Below are 20,376 nucleotides of genomic sequence, written 5' to 3'. Positions count from 1 at the left end.
ACCGGGGAGATGGAGCCCAGCGACAGACCCCCCCGGCTGATCGGGGCATGGAAGGGCTTTGTAAAGCTGAGGCTTATCAACAAACACAACATGGCTGCCAGCCGGGCGGCCGGTGGAAACCAGGAACACACCGCAGTACAACCCGACGGTGGGACCGGCGGACAGACAGACGGACGGGCCGACCACCACTGCCTCCACCCAGCGCTCTTTCACGTGTGTTCACGTGAACATTCAGGGCGTTAAAAGCAGACGCTTTTATCCTAAGTGACACTTTCTGACAAAGTGCATTTGTCAGAGGAGGTGAAACAACAATATATATCTCTGTCGGTACAGTAAGGATGTTCATAGAACCAAGTGCCGAGCACTCACAATTGTTAGGTTAACCCATTCCCCGTACACAACAAAGATAGCTAGAAAAAGATGCTACACAGCTAAGTACTATAACTGAGAACGACGTAAAATAAGTGCGTACATTAAGTGACAGGACGTACAACATAAGTAGGAAGGGTGGGAGGGGGGGGCTATACAGAGTCTAGCTGAACTCTGAACAGGTTGCTGAAGGTATTGGGTCGTACACTCAGCATCAGAAGAAGTAAAAGGTGAGCCGTTTAAACGGCCAACACACAGCAGAGTCCGTTTAGGAGGTTTAAAATATAGACATGTAAGCCCTCAAAAGGGGGCTTTGCTTCCAGAGATAGAACAGCTTGAGAAGGGGCCGGAGAGCACTGTGGAGATCTCCGGTACCTCAGGCCCTCTGAGAACAGATGTGTGAATCACGACTTGGCTTGTCGGGATGGAAAGAGACGCCACCTCCTCTTGACCTGATTCAAGCTAATCAAAGCTCTTCTCCCACTCAGCCCTTCTCCCTTTCAACTCCTCTCCTCGCCACTCTCTGTCCTTGACGTCAAATGCAAAAAAGTGACATAAGACAGAGAGGAGGGGAAGAGGGAGACAGCCCCTGTGTCAAGGTTACTCTCTCCCTCTGGAACAAGAGCTGCTATCAGACAAACATCTGTTGCATGCTCAACTTTTCCGTCTTTTTCTGCATTCCTCTCCCCACCTCGTTTTATCTCTCTCTCTCTCTCCCTTGCGAAACAATTTTTCACGCATCGTCAGAAGGAATCGCATTTATCATCAGCCTCTCAAAAAGCTTTCCGCTGTAACTCAGGCTTAAAGTGAACTGAATTTGAGTCTTTTTTTTTTTGGTCTATTGCCGCAATCAGACAAGCAAATCACGGCTATTTCCAAACCCAAAACCATTACGCGCGTCTGTCTGGCTTTGATTCACTGAGGTCTGTGATGGCTCGCCGGTTGAACTTGCCACGCTCCTTTAGCCCCAGCCCCCTGATTCGCCGTGACCTCTGATTGGCCGCGTCGTCTCCGAGACGAATATAATCACTGTTGTCGACGCCCTGCCACCTGAGCGCCGCCCAACACACTGATGTCATCTCAGTATCCGGGCGAAACGCCTGGAACCTGTAGTTCACCCCGATGTAAACAGGGCCTTATCCAGAAACCAATTTAGCAACAGTGCGGCAATCACAAGCTTTGTAATCCCCCCCGTGAGGTCCGTCCACCCAACAAGAGCCCTGCTCCCGACCTCAGCGATTACAAGCCTGTTACACCCGAGCAAGGAACCTCCAACGCGCCAACGACATCCCTCTCAGAGGAAGAAAGACGCATAAAATAAACAACAAATAAAAACCCAGAAGGCGATCGATGGATAAGAGGGTGAAGAGGGAGAGAAGAGTGAGAGAGTGAGTCCTCGGATCGCGTCGATTGTCTTCCCGCCTTAACGCGGCGATATCCGTTCTCCCGATGGCTGCACTGATGTTTCTGTGGACCTTAATTACGGCGTAATTGCAACCCGCTGTTCTGCCAGTCAAAACATGGCCTTTCTTCTGGAAATATTTTCACAGGCCCGTAATTGCTCCCATCTGTTGCTCCATCGCACTCGCTGTGTCATTACGGTTGAGAGTGCTCCATGGCAAATTGGGGGAGTGGAGAGAGAGTGTGCACGGACGTGTTTGTCCGTTGCTTTTCTTTTCTTTTCTTCCTGTGTAGCCGTTTGGTTCCAGTCGATGTAGCGTGGGGGGGGGGGGGGGGGGGGGAGGGGGTGTGTGGTGTGTGATGCTGTGCGGTCGTCCTCATCAAACGGTGTCAGACGATGGAGAGAAGAGAGAGAGCAACGTGCCGTTGAATCCACAAGAGAGCGCGGTGTAGTACGACACGTCTCGCACTCCCCCCCGCCCCCCCCCCCCCCCCCCCCCCCCCCCGACTCCATCAACACTACCACCGCTCTAACGATGGCTCTCAAGAGTTGATGTTCGCTGATGAGCTTTCTGAGAAAACACCATTTCCCTGGTTTCCCATAACCCCCCTGCCGCCCCCCGTTTAGAGACACCAAAACAAACCTCAGCGGCCCCTGAACGGCCCCCAAGTGCCCCCGGGAGCGCTCTTCCTGCGGGGGCCATCAGTCGCCCGGCCCAGACTGTTTCCACCAGACTGGACCGGTTCAGCGGAGCCCCCGTCGCACCGAGCAGCGCGCCCTGACGCTGGGGGGCTACCGGGTCCCTGATGGGAGGGCTAGCGGCCGCGCCGTGGGGACCGACGGTGTGTTCACGGTGTAGCGGATCCCACGGCCGGCCCCGGGGTCACGACCCAGGGGACCCCAAATCCATACAGTCAACATGTCGCAGTAACACAATAACACAACAACACAATGACACAATAGCACGCCGTAAGTGGATCTGACACCTCCAGACGCCTGGTGAAACCCACACCGAATCAGACACACACACACACACACACACACACACACACACACACACACACACACAAAATGCACACGCCAGCCCAAATGCCCTCACACACAAACACACACACATACACAAGTGCCACACGCCCGCCTTGACACACACACACACACACACACACACATACACACACACACACACACACATACACAAGTGCCACACGCCCGCCTTGACACACACACACACACACACACACACACACACACACACACACACACACACACACACAACACGCACGCATGCAAACACACAGGTCCTATTTCACAGAGGCGTGCAGGGGAGTGTGTGCGCCTCAAACGTCATTAGGAGTCGGGCTGTGGCGCAGATCCAGCTGCACTCGGTCACAGTCGCTGAGCCGCATTCACTGGGGGAACCCAGCGGTGCATTAGTGGTCAAAAACCTTGCTTCTAGAGCCACAATAAATACACATACACACACACACACACGCACGCACACAAGTGGCTACACGCGCACACACACTGGTACAGTCAACTCAAAACCGTCGAAAAAAATGATATGCAGTATTACTATGCAGTAATGAATTAATATTTCACAAGGAGGACGCAAGCATATTTATTTCATCAAGAGAGTTGCTCCGTCAGACCTGCTGCTCTCTGGATCTCCTCCCATTCCCAGTCCCCTCATAGGCTCCTCCCTTCTGTCTGTGTGACGACCGTCAGCCAGGAGAGGAGAGAATCGATTCTCCTCCCCCAGCAGCTGCTCCCCTGGGGTGGAGAGAGACAGTTACCTGGGCTCTATGAGCCCCCCTATCCATCTCCCTCTGAGGCATGACCACTGGGAGGCACAGCCTGGGACCGGTAGCGAGGTAGTGTCTGTGCGTGCGTGTGTGTGTGTGTGTGTGTGTGTGTGTGCGTGCGTGCGTGTGTGCGTGCGTGCGTGCGTGCGTGCGTGCGTGCGTGCGTGCGTGCGTGCGTGTGTGTGCGTGCGTGTGCGTGTGTGTGTGTGTGTGTATCTGTGCGTGTCAGCGAGTGAGTGACTGAGCAAGTGTTTGTGCGTGTGTGTGAGTGAATGTGTCAGTATGTGTGGGTGTGTGCATGTGCGTCGCTTTTTGCGTGTCTGTATGAGTGGGTGAGTGGGTGGTGCGTGAGTTCCTTGTGTGTGTTTCTGTGTGTGTTTCTGTGCATGTGTCTGTGTGTCAGTCCGTCTGTGCATGTGCGTGTGTGCATTTGCGTGAGTGTGTGGAGATGGTAAGAATCATTACTTTCACAGCAGCAGGTAATGGTTCTCTGGATCTCTTCAGCAGCGGGGATAAGTTCCACCTGGGAGGCTCTTCTTAACGCCTTTCGCTGCTCTACATTCCCACCCCTGTTTATGCCCTCGTATTCTGGGAGCTCGCTTCCTTCTCTGTATTCTCCTTCAAGCAGATAGGAACATAATCTCCCTAAAGAAATGCAATCTGTCCTCCCATCTCCCGTGCAAAGACAGAGGAGGAACTTCATAAATAGCGCACAAACAGCCGAGCCCTTAACCATAAACGTTTCTATGTGTGTGTTTATTTGGCTCACGTGTGGGGAGACTGAGAAAAAAACAGAGGAAAAGAGGAAGAGAAAGCAGAGAGAATGTCAGCCTGCCGATAAGGATGGCGGGGACAGATAGAGGCGGGGGGGATGATTGAAGTTAAGGCGAACGTGTGACAGAATGACGCGGGGATAAAGGCCATCCCGTTGCAAATGTTTCCAGATCCGAGTGTGTCCCTGACAGACTGTCACAACAAGCCTGCCACGCCCCGCCTCCTTCCCCCTCTCCTCCTCTCGTCTCCGTTCTCCGCCTCCGTTCAGGCCGCAGACGGCCCGGGAGCAGACGTGTGTCTGCTGGGCACGGCGAATAAACGCTGGCGACCCTCGTCAGAAAATTCAAAAGAATAAGTAAACGATAAAGGCAGCCGTATCGGCGACAAAGAGCGGTAACAGAGAGACACCGTCAATAGGAGACGCTGAGCGCTAAAGGTTCACCCGTACGTCACGGGACAAAGCGGCGCCCGGCGTGTTGGCAGCCGGCTGCCGTTTGGCTCGCAGTCTCCTGATGTCACAGGAGACGTCCCAGCCGGCGCTATCGGCTCCTCTGGTGAAAGCACCACCCGAACACACCACAAAACCACCCCAACCACATCCCCCGACCTCCCGACCACACCACCAACCTCCGCCTGCCAGAGTTCAGCTCCACAATGCGCCCTAAACCCAGACCATTATCAAATTCAGGGACTTAATGATCCAGGGCGCCAAATGAGAGAGCTTTGGCCACAAAGGCAATGGCTAAAAGATAAAGTCTTTATGTCTTCTGTCTCGAGGTCAGCTTGAAGCGTGTGAAAAGGGAAAATCATCGATAAGTATGATCAGGGATCCCAGGAACGATTTGAGCAGAGGCAGAAATCCTCCACTGACGCCTGCCAATTCAGCCACATCCGAGGTCTGACCCACGGCTGAACTGCTATTGATGGACAGATTACCGGACAGATGCGGCGTACTCATTCACGCCCCAGCCCTGACCCCCTGACCTCGCAACGCTGGAATGCACCGTCCAATCTTCCCGCGGCAAACAAACACACGAATGAACTCCGCACCTGCAGACTGAAGCAGACAGGCCTCCCTGTCAGACATCAACCGCCCGTTCAAATGAGAATCATCCTCAGCCACGCGAGAACGGCCCTATTGGCTCTCCTTCAACACAACGCTGTGTTCCGGGACATTCCCTTCACACTGCGACGAGTGGAGGGGGCGGGGGCGTTGCTGAGGAGAGCTGTTGGCTTGGAGCAAAGCTGGGAAAATACTCCACCATGTAGGGGGTGAGAAGTGGGCCTAGGGGGGAGGGGGGGAGGGGGGGAAGCATCAGAACAGACCACCGATGGAGACGGGAAAACCAGGGGGAGTAGGGGGAGGGAGGAACCACGGCATCGGCCCGTTATGTAATGTTGATCTGTTCTGCGCGGAGCCAACTTGGGGAACTTGCGTAGGCAGAGGATTAATTTGGGCGAATGCCTCGTCGGGATGTGTGCTCTGATCAAAGCCGAGCAGCCCTGGGAGAGGCGGTGGTGATGCTGCTGCCGCTGCGATTCAGGACCACAGATCTGCTGCTTTTCGCTCGGCTGTGATGTGCCACAGTTTTTTGTAATGACAGCACGAGAACGAGAGTGCGAGGGGGAGAGATAAAAAAGAGAGAATGAAAGACACATCAAGGGGAGCTCAAGACCGGAGATGAATATAATTAGCCAGCTGTATGCTCAGCAGAAACATCCCCAAAATACCAGAAAATGCACATGCAGAACTTGCTCAACGGACCACAGGGAGCAACCTTTTTCACTCTAATCCTCCAAACGGGTTCAGTGGACCAGTGGAGTTCACAAAGTACAACGTTCGATCCAATCCAGGCAAAGAATACCAGGTTACCCCACACATACACAGACTGCCAAACAGACAGGGTAAGAGTCTTCTTGGCGGCTTGGTGGAAGGAAGGAGGAAAACCACCTGCACATCGTTCCGACTGAGCTGCATTGTCAATCTATTGACTTTGGGTTTTTCCCCGGAACGTACTGTTGAAACACCCCCCGGAATACCAAAGGCCTTCCTTTGTCTCACCGCATCACACAGACTTTTCCTCAGAGAGAAATATTCATACAAGTACCCGCGCAGTAACAAGAAAGTCCAGGGCCGTCTAATGAGGGCTGAATACACACAGAAATGAAAATAAAAAACACAATCACGATCACAACACACACACACACACACACACACACACACACACACACACACACACTGACACACACACACATACACACAAACGATCACAAATGCACACAAAGAGACTTACCATCACAGTCACCCAGGTGGTTCACGCTGCCGTGGTCGATGTCCTGGTCGAAGGGCAGTCTGTGGGCGGGAGGAGACAGACCGTTACTCAGACGCTTATAGAGCCTTATATAGCCGCCAGCAACCTGGGGTGCTGGCGGCTTATAGAGCCTGGCACCCTGGGGTGACGTATCCGGCGCTGGTTATCCGGCGCTGGATATCCAACAGCGGCCGGAGTGGGTGAAAACAAGGAGAGAACACCTGTGGCCGGTGCTTTAATGGGAATAACCGCGAATTAATGCATCCTTGTTCAACATGGGGGGACATTTCTACAGTTTTATTTATGAAAACATATGTATTCCAGACATCATAAAAGAGGGCCCCTCTCTCATCGTTATTTTAAGGCATGTTTTGACGCGTAAAAGCAGGTTTCACAGATCTTTATCCTGGGGCTCATTTCCTATATGAAGTGACAAGAAACCCTGGAAAAATCGTCAGTCTCCCCTGGCCGGAAAACATGTGTCTGAATGAGGGGAGCGGAGAGGAAATGAGAAACACAGTCGGGGAGCAGACCCTTAGAACCCAGAAGGAACCCAGAGAACACTCAAACGTCATCGGAAAGGCAGCACTAAGTTATTACAGAGAAGGTATCAATGTGTGTGTGTGTGTGTCCACGAAAAGGTCTGCATTAAAGCCATGACATCAGAGGAAACGTCTGCTATTAAGTCGAAGAGGGTCCTTGACTCTGCGATGCCACAGTATATATTCCTAATTAACAGTTTCTGAAAAACAACCCTGAAATGCAATTACTGTCCAGTCAAGAGCCTCTACAGTTCCTTAAATAACCATCGGAGGATGTGTGAAGTACCTTCATATCAGCTGTGCATCGTTGTCATCAGAGAGGAAAACATTCAACTTTTGAACTAACTTTTAAACATGGTTTTGGCGTTTTTCCAAAAGTAACTTTAACACATATGCTGTTCATCGTACATTGTGTGATAACCTCCCCCACACTGCATCGCTTCTAAACCACGCCCCTCCTGTACATCAGGCCAATCGAATCACAAGAAAACGCTTTTGGCATCTCAGGTCAACATGGCAACACCAATTTGCTGAACAGGATTTTACACGGAGCAGAAACTCTGTGCTTTTATAGCTCCAAAAGTCTGGGGTTAACCCGGAGAAGCTAACATTACCCAGAGGTATCGGCGGCTCCTTTCATTAGCCTTAACTGGCATTTACCTTAAAAAGGTTCTGCTAATAGAAAGGTTTGGCTTTGATTTCATCTGCCAAGATGATGATGATGTGAGCCATGCGGGGTAAGCCTTCATACGTTCCCCGGGCTACACTGCTCATAGTTCCCCTAATTAGCGTGAACACACGACTCTCCAGTTAGACTGTGAGGATGGAGTATGTGCTTCAAGCCGTTCGTATCACATGTACACTAACCAGCTCTACATCCCCAGCTATGTGGGCGGGAAACATGTGCAGCACATGACTCCCCTCGCCCCCAGGAACACGGTGTGTTCACAACCCTCACTCAACGGCACTGTAAATGATCATCCAAAATGATCTGCATGTAAACGGATGTGCTGTGCTGGATGGCCGATTGTATTTGATTATATAGACACAATGCTATCTGATTGTTCTTGGGTTGATTGCCCCTCTTCTGTTTGTTGACTACAAAGCAACCCAAAGAAAAAAGCGCAATAGATCTGCTATTTATAGAAACAAATGGCGAACAAAACAGGCGAGGAAACGTTCTAAATGGTTTCAACTTCCCATCAAATATCAATCGTCAAGCAATTTCCTTCCAGAGAGTAGAAATTGAATTTGCCGCAGGCTTTTATTGTGAAAGTTTCCCAGGACAAAGTCTCTGTCTACGTTTCGTTTGGTAATCAGTTAAAGGACTCGCGGTGCGCAGCCAACACCACCGTGTGCACGGCCCAGAGACGACTTTGAGGAACGAGTCGGACGACGACGTTGTGAACGAACTGCAGGAGTCGTCTGATTAAGAGTAAGGGCTGGTGTAACGCTGGCTGACTCACACAGACGGGGCGTACTGGTGTGAACGCAGCAGCACCCTAAAGTACAGTAGAACGGAATGGGCCTCCCCTATTCAAAGGGTTCTAAAACATACTGTGTGCATAAACTGTACGCACATGCAAGTGAACAAGGTATTAACGGTGTTAATCAAAGCCCCTGACATAATTATAAAGGTGTTAAGAAAACAACAGCTGCGTTCTAACAAAACGAGGAGAGCGCACAACAATAACACATCATTTCATCGTTATTATTGTCACAAGTTTATGAATGCAATCGATGGAGTTCTAATGGTGGTTAATGGAAACCACCGACACCGTGATCTCCACCAGTAATAGGTTGGTAAACAACCGTCACATTAACAACATACATTCCCTCAATGAGATCCAGAGCGTCACAATGCAAATCAACGGCGAGTTGACCGCCCTTGGCAAATCAGATCACGCCTCTGACACAGAGGCCCTTAATTGCATAAGTGGGCAGCCCAGGCCTGTCTTTAGGCTGCTGCTGTGTGTTCAGCTGGCACTATACCTGTGTTTGAACACTTAACTCAATCAGAAGCCTGACTAAAGAGAGATTTGATTTCCCTTGATGGGAGTGGAGAGAGGAGAAGGAGCTTACAGAGACAGACAGACAGACAGACAGACAGACAGCGGGGACAAGGGTAAGAGTCCGGCAAGGGCAGACACACAAACACGTACACACGTATACACACACACAGACACACACACACACACACACACACACAAACACGTACAGACATAACACATAATCATGCATAGGAACACACACGTACGAACACACTCACATAAACACACTTACACACCCACACAAAAAGGCATCCACCCACACACTCACAAACACACACACCCACACACACACACAGACACACACACACGTACAAACACACTCACATGCACTCACACACAAATACAAAAACACTCACAGACACACACTCACAAACACACACACAGACACACACACACACACGCACACGTGCACACACACACACACACACACAGGCCCCAACACACTGACACACTATCCTGTCCACAAACAAGAGCCCGATCAAATCCCACCTGCGCCCCTCGCACCGCGACGAGACAGCAGCAGAGGAAGTCGTCATTAATTGGCGATAATGACGGTGAAGCACTCCGCATTATTTAACGACATCATCCGCCGACATCCTGAATCGATGGCGGTACAAAGAGGGCCCTGTGGGGGGGGGGGGGGCGGCGTCAGCCAGGGTGGCTGAGGACAGATGGTCGACCGCGGGACCTCACAGCCCCGGTCAGCGCTAAACACTTCCAGACAAGGCGAAGACCGGGTCACCGAGAGGGGGTGTCCACCAGGCGGGCTGTAGCCGCCCACCACAGAACCGCTCGTAACGGAGTCATCGGTAGTTACAGACGAAAAACGGACAGCGAAGAGAGCGCCGTACAGACAGACAGACAGACAGACAGACAGACAGAGAGACAGACAGACAGACAGGAGGAGGAGGAGACAGAAAGACAGGCAGGAGGAGGAGCCAGACAGACAGACAGACAGACAGACAGACAGACAGAGAGACAGACAGACAGACAGGAGGAGGAGGAGACAGAAAGACAGGCAGGAGGAGGAGCCAGACAGACAGACAGACAGACAGACAGACGGACAGACAGACGGACAGACAGACAGACAGGCAGGAGGAAACAGACAGACAGACAGACAGACAGACAGACAGACAGGCAGGAGGAGGAGACAGACAGACAGACAGACAGACAGACAGACAGACAGACATACAGACAGGCAGGAGGAGGAGACAGACAGACAGACAGACAGACAGGCAGGAGGAGGAGACATACAGACAGACAGACAGACAGACATACAGACAGGCAGGAGGAGGAGACAGACAGACAGACAGACAGACAGGCAGGAGGAGGAGACATACAGACAGACAGACAGACAGACAGACAGGCAGGAGGAGGAGCAGGGGGGAGGTCTCACCTGGTCCCGGGCCGGAGGAAGGAGCAGGTGCTGCCTCGGGTCCAGCCGCAGTAGGGGTCCCGGGAGGCAATGCAGTTCCTGCAGAAACACACACACACACACACACACACACACACATAGAGAGTCAGTGTGTGTCTGTATGTCTGCATGCTTGTTTGCAGGTACGTGTCTGTCGTGTTCATGGGTGAGTGTGTGTGTGTGTGTGCGTGTGTATGCGTGTGCGTGTTTGTGAGTGTGCGTGTGCGTGTGTCTGATGATTGTCCACATAACCCTAATGCCTGTGAATATCCACATCAACGATCGTAGATAGTTGGCATTCACGTCCTCGTGACGCTCGGTGTCAATCAGAGATCAGTGTTGACACATCACTTATCACCAAACACCGGTCCGCCACTCACTACCACACATTCACACCCACGGGACGACGGGAGATTGTCGCAGTTGCAGTCACGACTGAATGTGCTGTTGGGGTATGAATATGTGGGGATCTTAAACGGGTTCCGTGTGAACTTGGATCCAGTCAGTCCTACAATGGGACCGTCGAACGTTTAGGGGGAGACGGCACGGGGCCCCGGCAGCGAGGGAAAGAGTTATGGCGCGTTTCCCGCCTCCTCCCTATTGTTTCGAAGATATCCGAAGGAAACTCATTTGTCGAGTGGATGAAGCGCCCAGACGGCGACGGGGTGACGGACGCGTCTGATAAGAGACGTCGCACGGAATGGGTTTTAGATAACGCCAGTTAGCTGTCGGTGCTGCTGTGTGTTGTTGTGTGTCTGTCTGTTGTGGTAGCTGGGCGGGACTCAGTGCACGAAGGCCACGGGACGGGCGGTGACTGAGCTCTCCTGTTGGGGGGGGGGGGGGGGGTAGCGCTGTGAGCCGGGGCAATTGGGGGCGTCCAGGCGGGGGTCCGGACTTACTTCATGCAGCGGGAGTAGAGCTGGCAGCGGGCCACCGGGACCCGGACCACGCAGGACGGGAACGCCAGCAGCAGAGTGTGGCTCTGCTTGTCCAGCGTGAGGGACAGCAGCTGCTTGGCCTGGGGGCCGTCCTCTCCACACCTGGAGGACACACACACACACACACCGAACACCGCACAGACACACACACACACACACACGCACACACACAGAGGAAGGAATACAACATAAGGGAATGCATTTGTCGTGAAACCCTGCAGCATTGACCTCGCTGAAAACTTCATACAGCAACTTCAGAAAACCATCACGGTGGCCCAGAGAAAGAATAGGAGGAGGAGGGGGGGAGGAGGAGGAGGAGGAAGAGGAGGGGGAGGAGGAGGAGGAGGAGGAGGAAGAAGAGGGGGAGGAGGAGGAGGAGGAGGAGGGGGAGGAGGAAGAGGAGGGGGAGGAGGAGGAGGAAGAGGAGGGGGAGGAGGAGGAGGAGGAGGAGGAAGAGGTGGGGGAGGAGAAGGAGGAGGAGGAGGAGGAGGGGGAGGTGGAGGAGGAGGAGGAGGAGGAAGAGGTGGGGGAGGAGGAGGAGGAGGAAGAGGAGGGGGAGGAGGAGGAGGAGATGGGGGAGGAGGAGGAGGAGGAAGAGGTGGGGGAGGAGGAGGAGGAGGAAGAGGAGGGGGAGGAGGAGGAAGAAGAGGTGGGGGAGGAGGAGGAGGAGGAAGAGGTGGGGGAGGAGGAGGAGGAGGGGGAGGAGGAGGAGGAAGAGGAGATGGGGGAGGAGGAGGAAGAGGTGGGGGAGGAGGAGGAAGAGGTGGGGGAGGAGGAAGAGGAGATGGGGGAGGAGGAGGAAGAGGAGATGGGGGAGGAGGAAGAGGAGATGGGGGAGGAGGAGGAAGAGGTGGGGGAGGAGCTGGAAAAGGGGGAGGAAGAGGAGGGGGGAGAACGAGGTTGAGGGGGGAGGAGGAAGCTGAAGGGAAAGAGGCAGAAGCAGACGACGAAGAAGAAGAATTAAGAGCACCGCGGTTTCCGGCCCGTCCACACTCTGCTGATCACGGAGGTCTGTGGGGGGGGGGGGGAGCTGACTCAGTTCTAATTGGCCCTCGTCTCTCCAGTCCCACCACCACCCTGCGCCGGCAGCTGTTTGTGCGTGTGCAGCCGTGCGCCATTGTTTCTGGGAGGCTTATGGAAAATGAGAGAGGAGTGGGGCTCTGCTCTTAAGGACACTCCATCATCCTGCCGGATCTCAACCTGAGTCATTCCTCTCAACTAGGGACGCAAATTGGGAAGCAGGCGAGCGGGAGAGAGCAACGAAAATAACAACTATTACAACCAATGTGGGGAAATAATGAGAAAAAAGCATGAATAAACACAGCAACAAAGTGAAGTAGAGAGAGAGAGAGAGAGAAAGAGAGAGAGAGAGAGAGAGTTAGTAATCATGTACGAGAATAAAAAAATTCTTAGCTTTTAAGAATTTATTTATACTCGTACATGATTACTAACTATTTATTGTTGAAGTATGTCTTGTTTGTATGTGCCTGACCACAAATGAAGTTCCCTCATGGGAAAAATAAAGTTCTTTGAATTTGAAGGGAGTGAGTGAGTGAGAGAGAGAGAGAGAGAGAGAGAGAGAGAGAGAGAGAGAGAGAGAGAGAGACGGGGACAGAGAGACAAAGACAGAGGGGCAGAGAACCATAAATTGAAATGTTATAAGGAGCAGACAGCTGGGGAAAAGAGTAGAAGGTACGGAGGTCATAAATGGAGCGCCTCTGTCGGGTCATTTCCTGGTTCATTATGGCAGCCAACCAATCACAAACCAATTTGGCTGTAGTGATCGCTATCTGTGGCATTCCCTGTTAGATGGCTGCTGTGCTAAATGGTGAGGCTCCTGACAATTGAAGCCGGGTTCATTACAGGGCAGAGGACCTTAGGTCCTTTGTGTGTGTGTGTGTGTGTGTGTGTGTGTGTGTGTGTGTGTGTGTGTGTGTGTGTGTGTGTGTGTGTGTGTGTGTGGATGTGTGGGTGCGTGCGAGGCACTGAGTGTCTGTGTGTGTGTGTGTATGTGTGTGTGTGCAATATCATGTGTGTGTGTGTTTTTCAGTGTTTGAAAGCTTTTTTTGTGTGTGTGTGTGTGCAAGTATGAGTATGCATGTGTGTATGTACGGGTATGTGTGTGTGTGTGTGTGTGTGGGGGGGGGGGGGGGGGGTGCATGCATACAGAATGAGTCTGAGTGTTTGTGCGTAGGTGTGTGTACGCGCGAGCCAATGTGTGTGGTGTGCGTCTGTGATTCCAGGCCAAGAAGGAAAGTGATGCAATGGCTCCTCTCTCTTTGCTGATTGGCCCACTGCCTGCTCAGTGCAAGTGACTGTCACTGACCTCCTTCTGTGCAAAACACGCACGCCAAATTATCTCTGAACCACCGGCTTCAATCCTCTCCAGCGCTCCTCCGAGATGCCTGACTCTCTGCTCCTAGTTTAGGGAAGCCGGTGGATAAAGTGAACGACCAAATAAAATCCCTTGTTCCCCAGTGCAACGCGAAGCAGATTTACCACGATAACAATAACCAACAAGAGAAGCGGATTAACCTCAGAGGTTGTGGAGACAGTGTGGTAACAATATTCCTTTGTTTCTGAATGTGGATTATGCGATCAAAGGGCATAGCTAAGCACTCCAGTAACGGCCTTTAGCAACGTGTGCTTTATAAAAGTGTCTAATTAGCGTCGGAAAACTAATAACTAACTCCTTCTTCGTTTAAATGGCTGGTGTACTGTCAGGCCCGCGAGTCATTCAGCACAGTGACTCCCGTGAAAACGTACGTAGTATAAAACGTCAGTCGTATATTCAACAGACAATAGTAACTTCATGAGCACTGCGTTGCAATACAATCTCTGCGAAAAAAGGTCTCACATCTCCTTTTACACCAGAGACCTGCCCAAGACAGCAGCTAATGACGTGCCCCTTGCCCCTTATTCACAACCAAACGTCTGCCTAGTGTAAATGGCGTGATGTATTTGATAAAGACCGCCGTGTTAATCAATGTTTCATTCACGGCGGCTGCGTGAAACGGCCTGTTCCCCAGAGAGATTCACTTAAAACTGAGACATTCCCGCGTCCAGCGCGCGTACAAGAGGCTGATGTAGCGCCCCTCCTGTGGGCTCCATGGTTTAATGACAGCCGTGGTCTACTCCATCTCAACGCCTTGGAAAGGGCTGAACAAGGCAATGAAAGATTCACTCCCGCAGAGAACCTGTTTTAAAACGAAGTAAAATGGGTAGCGAGCGTTGACTTTAATAATAAATACAGAACCTTCACGCACACGTTTTATTTAACGTGGGAGGAGGAGACGGAGTGGGTGATCTGGAACGCGTGTGACATCACTCAACGCTTTACACTACACTAAGTAAGGGATAATCACCGAGAGGCAGGCCAATAAACAGTTTGATATGCCCGGCTCGTGGACGGTTTACCTTCCACGAGCCGGGTATATTAAACTGTTTATTGCCCTGCCTAGAGTTGATTATCCCGTTTATTCTACTTCTTGCTAGCCAACATAATAAATCAATTAAAATACTTTAATAATTATGCTTTTTCTCATTCGTACTGCATGCTTATTAAATATATATATATATCTCGTCGCCCTTTAGCCAGTCCTCAATTGTCTTCCCTACTCAAAATACATACAATTTGACAATGAATTCGTCCATTTTTAAAAGGTTAAAAGCAAGGTTTATTTTTACAATGGACCTGTTTGAAATTTCTGTGATAGAAAAAAACACAAGCAGCGTATTGATCTACTATTTGATGACGCTGTGCTCAGTCAGCTGCAAGTACAACCGGACAGTCAGCGGGCAACCTGCCGAGTTAATGCCCCCCTCCCAGCCAATCAGAATCAAGCATTCTTAAAGGAAGTAGAATAACAGGACATATCGGTGTGAGCTGGTGGTACCCCTCTCTTACTTGTGGGGTGGTCCCCCTCTCTTACTTGTCGGGGTTGTAGCCCTCCAGCTCCTCCAGGAACACGTTGCTGCTGGTCACCGAGTTGTCCTGGTTGGGCACGATGAGGAACTTGAGGATGGAGCCCCGGCTGGAGCCCAGGAATAGCACGGTGCGGTTCCTGTGGGGGCCCGCCTCAGAGTCCACCACCATCTTGTTGAGCTGGTACCTGCAGGAACGCAACAGACACACAAACACACACACACACACACACACACACACACACACACACACACACATACATACTGGTTGAGGCAATGACAAATACACACACACACACATGCTGCATGACGTCACACAACGACAGACACTGAATTACATCAGCCTAAAACAGACAGACACGCACTGAATGGCATTAACTATAACACTGGATGACAGAACAACAGACGCACACACAAACACACTGGATGATAGAATGACACACACTCACTGGATGACAGAACAACACACACACACACACTGGATGACAGAACAACACACACACACTGGATGACAGAACAACACACACACACTGGATGACAGAACAACACACACACACTGGATGACAGAACAACACACACACACTGGATGACAGAACAACACACACACACTGGATGACAGAACAACACACACACACTGGAGGCCACTGCGGTGCGGGCGCAGACAGACTTCCTGTTTGCTCCTCCATCAGTAATCATGGGCGCTATTATGGAGGACGTCATGTGATGTGATGAACACGATGATGATGTGGAAGTATTCTCCATTCCACTCAGACCCAATGCTGTAATGAAACCACTGAATCGGATCTCTTAACTCTAATGCATCCTTATTGACTCCGCAAGGCAACAATTACATCACAATATTCCAATATCCAGAATCCCAAAACGCCTCTCAAGTCCCACCACCAGATTGGTGTTGTAGTGATGCATTGTGCCAGCTCTAATGCGCAGGGTTCTGTATTCCCAACATTGGATTGGATTGTATCGTTCATTTTTGGGACAGGGGACAAAATTGATTCATGTGAGAATAGGAATTCTCGTAAATGTGACTCGCAAATCTAAAACATGCAAGCATCAGAAATGCTACCTTAGTGGAAGCTAATGTATAGTGTATATATATGGTATATATAGTATAGTGTAGTGTTTAGTGTATATATATATGGTATAGTGTAGTGTTTAGTGCATATATATTGTCTAGTGTAGTGTATAGCGTATAGATCAGGTCTGCCCAATTTGGGGCCCGCGGGCCAAACTTGGCCCGCGACCAATTTTATTCGGCCCGCGCCTTACCCACTGTATATATTATTGTTTTCCGCCATCAGCGCTCGGAATCTGCGCTTGCTCTCATTGAATATTATTTATTGGTGCACTTCCATTCCTGACCCTAGAACAACATTGTGATACATTCATGGTAGGGTGGCACTGTTGAGCTCCTATCCTGTTCAGCCGCCTCCCACATATTTGACTAAATATACTGAAAAATTAAAATTTTGGCCCACGAGCCTCCCCACGATTACATTTTGGCCATTTTGGGCCCCCCTGGTGTAGTGTTTAGTGTGTGTATATATATATATATATATATATTATAGTGTAGTGTAGTGGCCAATAGTCTGTATCCATTAGTATGCTCTGTTCTGCTCCGGCGCTTTTCACTTCAAGACCTGTTGAACCCAAACACCAACTTATACACCACTCTAAATATATAACCACAGCAAAATCCCAAAAGTTACAAAAACGCTTTATTTACAAAAACGCAACACATATCGTACAGTGAGATCGCTGACCCTTCCGGATGCATATCACTATCTTAAACCTCGTAAGCTGACCTAAAGAGCCTGGTAAACACAACGCGACGCATGAACAGCTGCCACGCTGGACTGTTTCCACCACTCTTTTCCTCGACTCAGACACACATCCTTCCAGTTCTTCAATCATCCAACCAATCTGTTTTTAAATCTATTCAGCCCGTGTCTTTTATTGCTTTAGACTTTTGTTGAATTGAAACCGCGGCGAGTCTTTGGTCTTAGCAAAATGGAACTCCGCAGAGCAGAAAAGTATTGCCCAAAAACACATTTACATAACAAACTAATCACGGCGTCGGCCGCCGCCGTTAATAACGCCAGTCAAGTAAATGGGGCTGTGGCTGAACAACGGCTCCACCACGCGCTCCGGTGTGTGTGAGAGCGGACGTCTGAAAACACACGCACAATGTCTGCTGGCTGTTTAGTATTCCATCAACACGTCGCCGTGGCTGTAATCTCCCAGCGGCTCCACAGACCCGCATGTCGGAGCGGGATGCAGAGGATACAGCAGATAAAGAGGCAGATAGAGAGGAGGACAACAGAGGAAGGGAGCCGTGGGTGTGTGTGTGTGTGTGTGTGTGTGTGTGTGAGCATATGGGGATGTTTGTCTATAGTAAAACGGGCGTGTCATCCGACTAGACCACAACAGATACAACAGAAAACGGCTGCAGCCTCCTGGGGGCACACTAAAGTCAAACGCCTCTATTTTCAGAACTGTGTGTGTGTGTGTGTGTGTTTGTGTGTGTGTGGTGTGTGTGTGTGTGTGTGTGTGTGTGTGTGTGCGTGCGTGCCTGTGTATGTATGTACGTGTGTGTGTGCACGTGTGCGTATGGTGTGTATATGTGTGTGCGTGCAGCGCTTGTGTGCGGTGTGTATGCGGCGTGTATAAGTGCGCGCGTGCGAGCGTGCATATGTGTATATGTGTGTCTGCGGGTGTTCATGTGCGCGTGCGAGTGTGCGTGGTGGAGAGACTGACCGAACCATCGTCCGGACGATCCAGGGTCTCTGGCCGAGGGAGGCCACAGCCTCCTCCATCAGGGGGTGGGTCTTCACGAAGGTCAGCATCTCGTCTGGGAAGGCGTTGGAGGAGTTGAAGCGGGTACCTTGGACAGCACAGCCGCCGGGCCTGGGGAAGACAACCAAGGGGACACCGTTGTTTATAATACGGGCCTGGGGAAGACGTTCAAGGGGACACCGTTGTTTATAACACGGGCCTGGGGAAGACGTTCAAGGGGACACCGTTGTTTATAACACAGGCCTGGGGAAGACGTTCAAGGGGACACCATTGTTTGTAACACAGGCCTGTGGAAGACGTTCAAGGGGACACCATTGTTTGTAACACAGGCCTGTGGAAGACATTCAAGGGGACACCGTTGTTTAGCATCATGGATCATGCTGTTCTTCACCAACATGATCCAAAAAAATCAAATTCCATGCAAATGGTTAATCACTCTTTAAAAATAGATAATATATAAACAATTCCTCATTGTTAAGCTCCAGGATAATGCTCAGCTGATCATGATGGACCTCTGAGACTCAACACAAAGCCAGGATTCATCATCATAAGTAATGAGGTGGGGCTTCATTCCTGGCAGAGTCTTTGAGTCGCAGGGCAGGACACAGGTGTCTCTGGGCGGGGCCTGTTGTTAATGAGTCCACCCTGCTCGCTGTGTTCTCATCAATCAGCGGTCGTTAGCAGCACAGCGAGCTTGCCTGCGCCGCGCGCTAACCCAACCATCTGCACCTCGGCTTTGGATGAGCTCGTCTGGAACCGGCGTCCAGATCGACTCCGGCGACTTCTGCTCCTTGAAGCGGCCCTCGAACACGCCGGCCAGGTGCTCCATGTCAAACGCACACACCGCCGACCCCGGGATACTGCAGGGGGTGAGAGAGAGAGAGAGAGAGAGAGGAGAGAGAGAGAGAGAGAGAGAGAGAGAGCGAGGGGGGGAGAGGGAGAGGGAGAGAGAGAGAGAGAGAGAGAGAGGGAGAGGGAGAGAAGGAGAGAGGGCGAGAGAGGGAGAGAGGGAGAGGGTGAGAGAGGGAGAGAGGGCGAGAGAAGAGAGAGAGGGAGAGGGAGAGAAGGAGAGAGGGCGAGAGAGGGAGAGAGGGAGAGGGTGAGAGAGGGAGAGAGGGCGAGAGAGGGAGAGAGGGAGAGAGGGGGAGAGAGATAACATCAGTGAGTGACAGGTCTGGAGAGTGAAATAGTTCAATAAAAGCCTTCTATTCTTCAAAGCTTGGATTCCTGTGTGTAGTCGCCTTCTTTGGTATGGTAGGAGTGTGTGGGGAATACTGAGAAATGTGTCCAGGGAATCGAGGGGGAGGATGTCGTATCTGACACTGTGAAGGAGAAGACGCAGAGAGACGTATAGCAAAGACTGGAAATTGGATTTGAAATGCGCATACTTTGACAGTGACTTTCTTGAATACAAATCAGAATTAGCAGCGAGTAAATGAGACAGAGGCTGTCAGCTTGGCACAGAGACGAAGATGTGCAGCCGATGCAGTGAGGAGATTAAATTTAGAAAAGATTCTGGCAGGGATTTCTTGGAATATAAAATGAAACAGGAAATTAGTCGTTTAAGATTCCTCCTCCCGCTGGGAACGGGAGATCGTCGTAAAGGAAATGAACCCACGGAACGTTCCAGGAAGAAGCCCTCACACCTCAGAGACGTTGAACTAAACATGAAGCCAGCTGGACAGAGGGGGACACACACCAACACACACACACACACACACACACACACACACACACACACAAATGAACTAACCAATGCGCACACTCATACAAAAACATGTGCAACAACAGCACATCATCAGACAGATGGAGGGACAGATGAACAGGGTCTTGGTGTCCCTGAGTCCCACTCTCCTGTAGTCATCTCTCTAACCCAGTCAGACCGACGCTTCACGGTGTACTGTCATCCCCCCCAGAGAAGAGGGCTGTGGACGGACACGCAGACGGGGAATAGAACCGTCCCTGTACCCGCTACTAATGACCAGGCTGATGCCTTGTGTGTGAATGTGTGTGTGTTTGAATGTGTGTGTGTGT

At 51.1% G+C, this 20,376-nt stretch overlaps 1 protein-coding gene across 1 annotated transcript in view; it reads right to left on the bottom strand.

Moving 5' to 3' along the window:
* sema6bb (sema domain, transmembrane domain (TM), and cytoplasmic domain, (semaphorin) 6Bb) overlaps positions 1-20,376 on the bottom strand; it is a gene marked incomplete at both ends in the record, with an annotated part of 39,422 nt that overhangs the window by 6,933 nt on the left and 12,113 nt on the right. The window contains 7 exon segments of the mRNA XM_079740069.1: positions 6,642-6,700; positions 10,649-10,726; positions 11,566-11,706; positions 15,537-15,716; positions 18,304-18,453; positions 19,072-19,084; positions 19,087-19,202. Coding sequence (XP_079596195.1) covers positions 6,642-6,700; positions 10,649-10,726; positions 11,566-11,706; positions 15,537-15,716; positions 18,304-18,453; positions 19,072-19,084; positions 19,087-19,202 — 737 coding nt within the window.

This window comes from Pollachius pollachius, assembly GCF_949987615.1.
Source record: "Pollachius pollachius genome assembly, chromosome: 7".
Lineage (NCBI taxonomy): Eukaryota > Metazoa > Chordata > Actinopteri > Gadiformes > Gadidae > Pollachius > Pollachius pollachius.
This window is presented reverse-complemented; position numbering and strand designations above follow the sequence as displayed.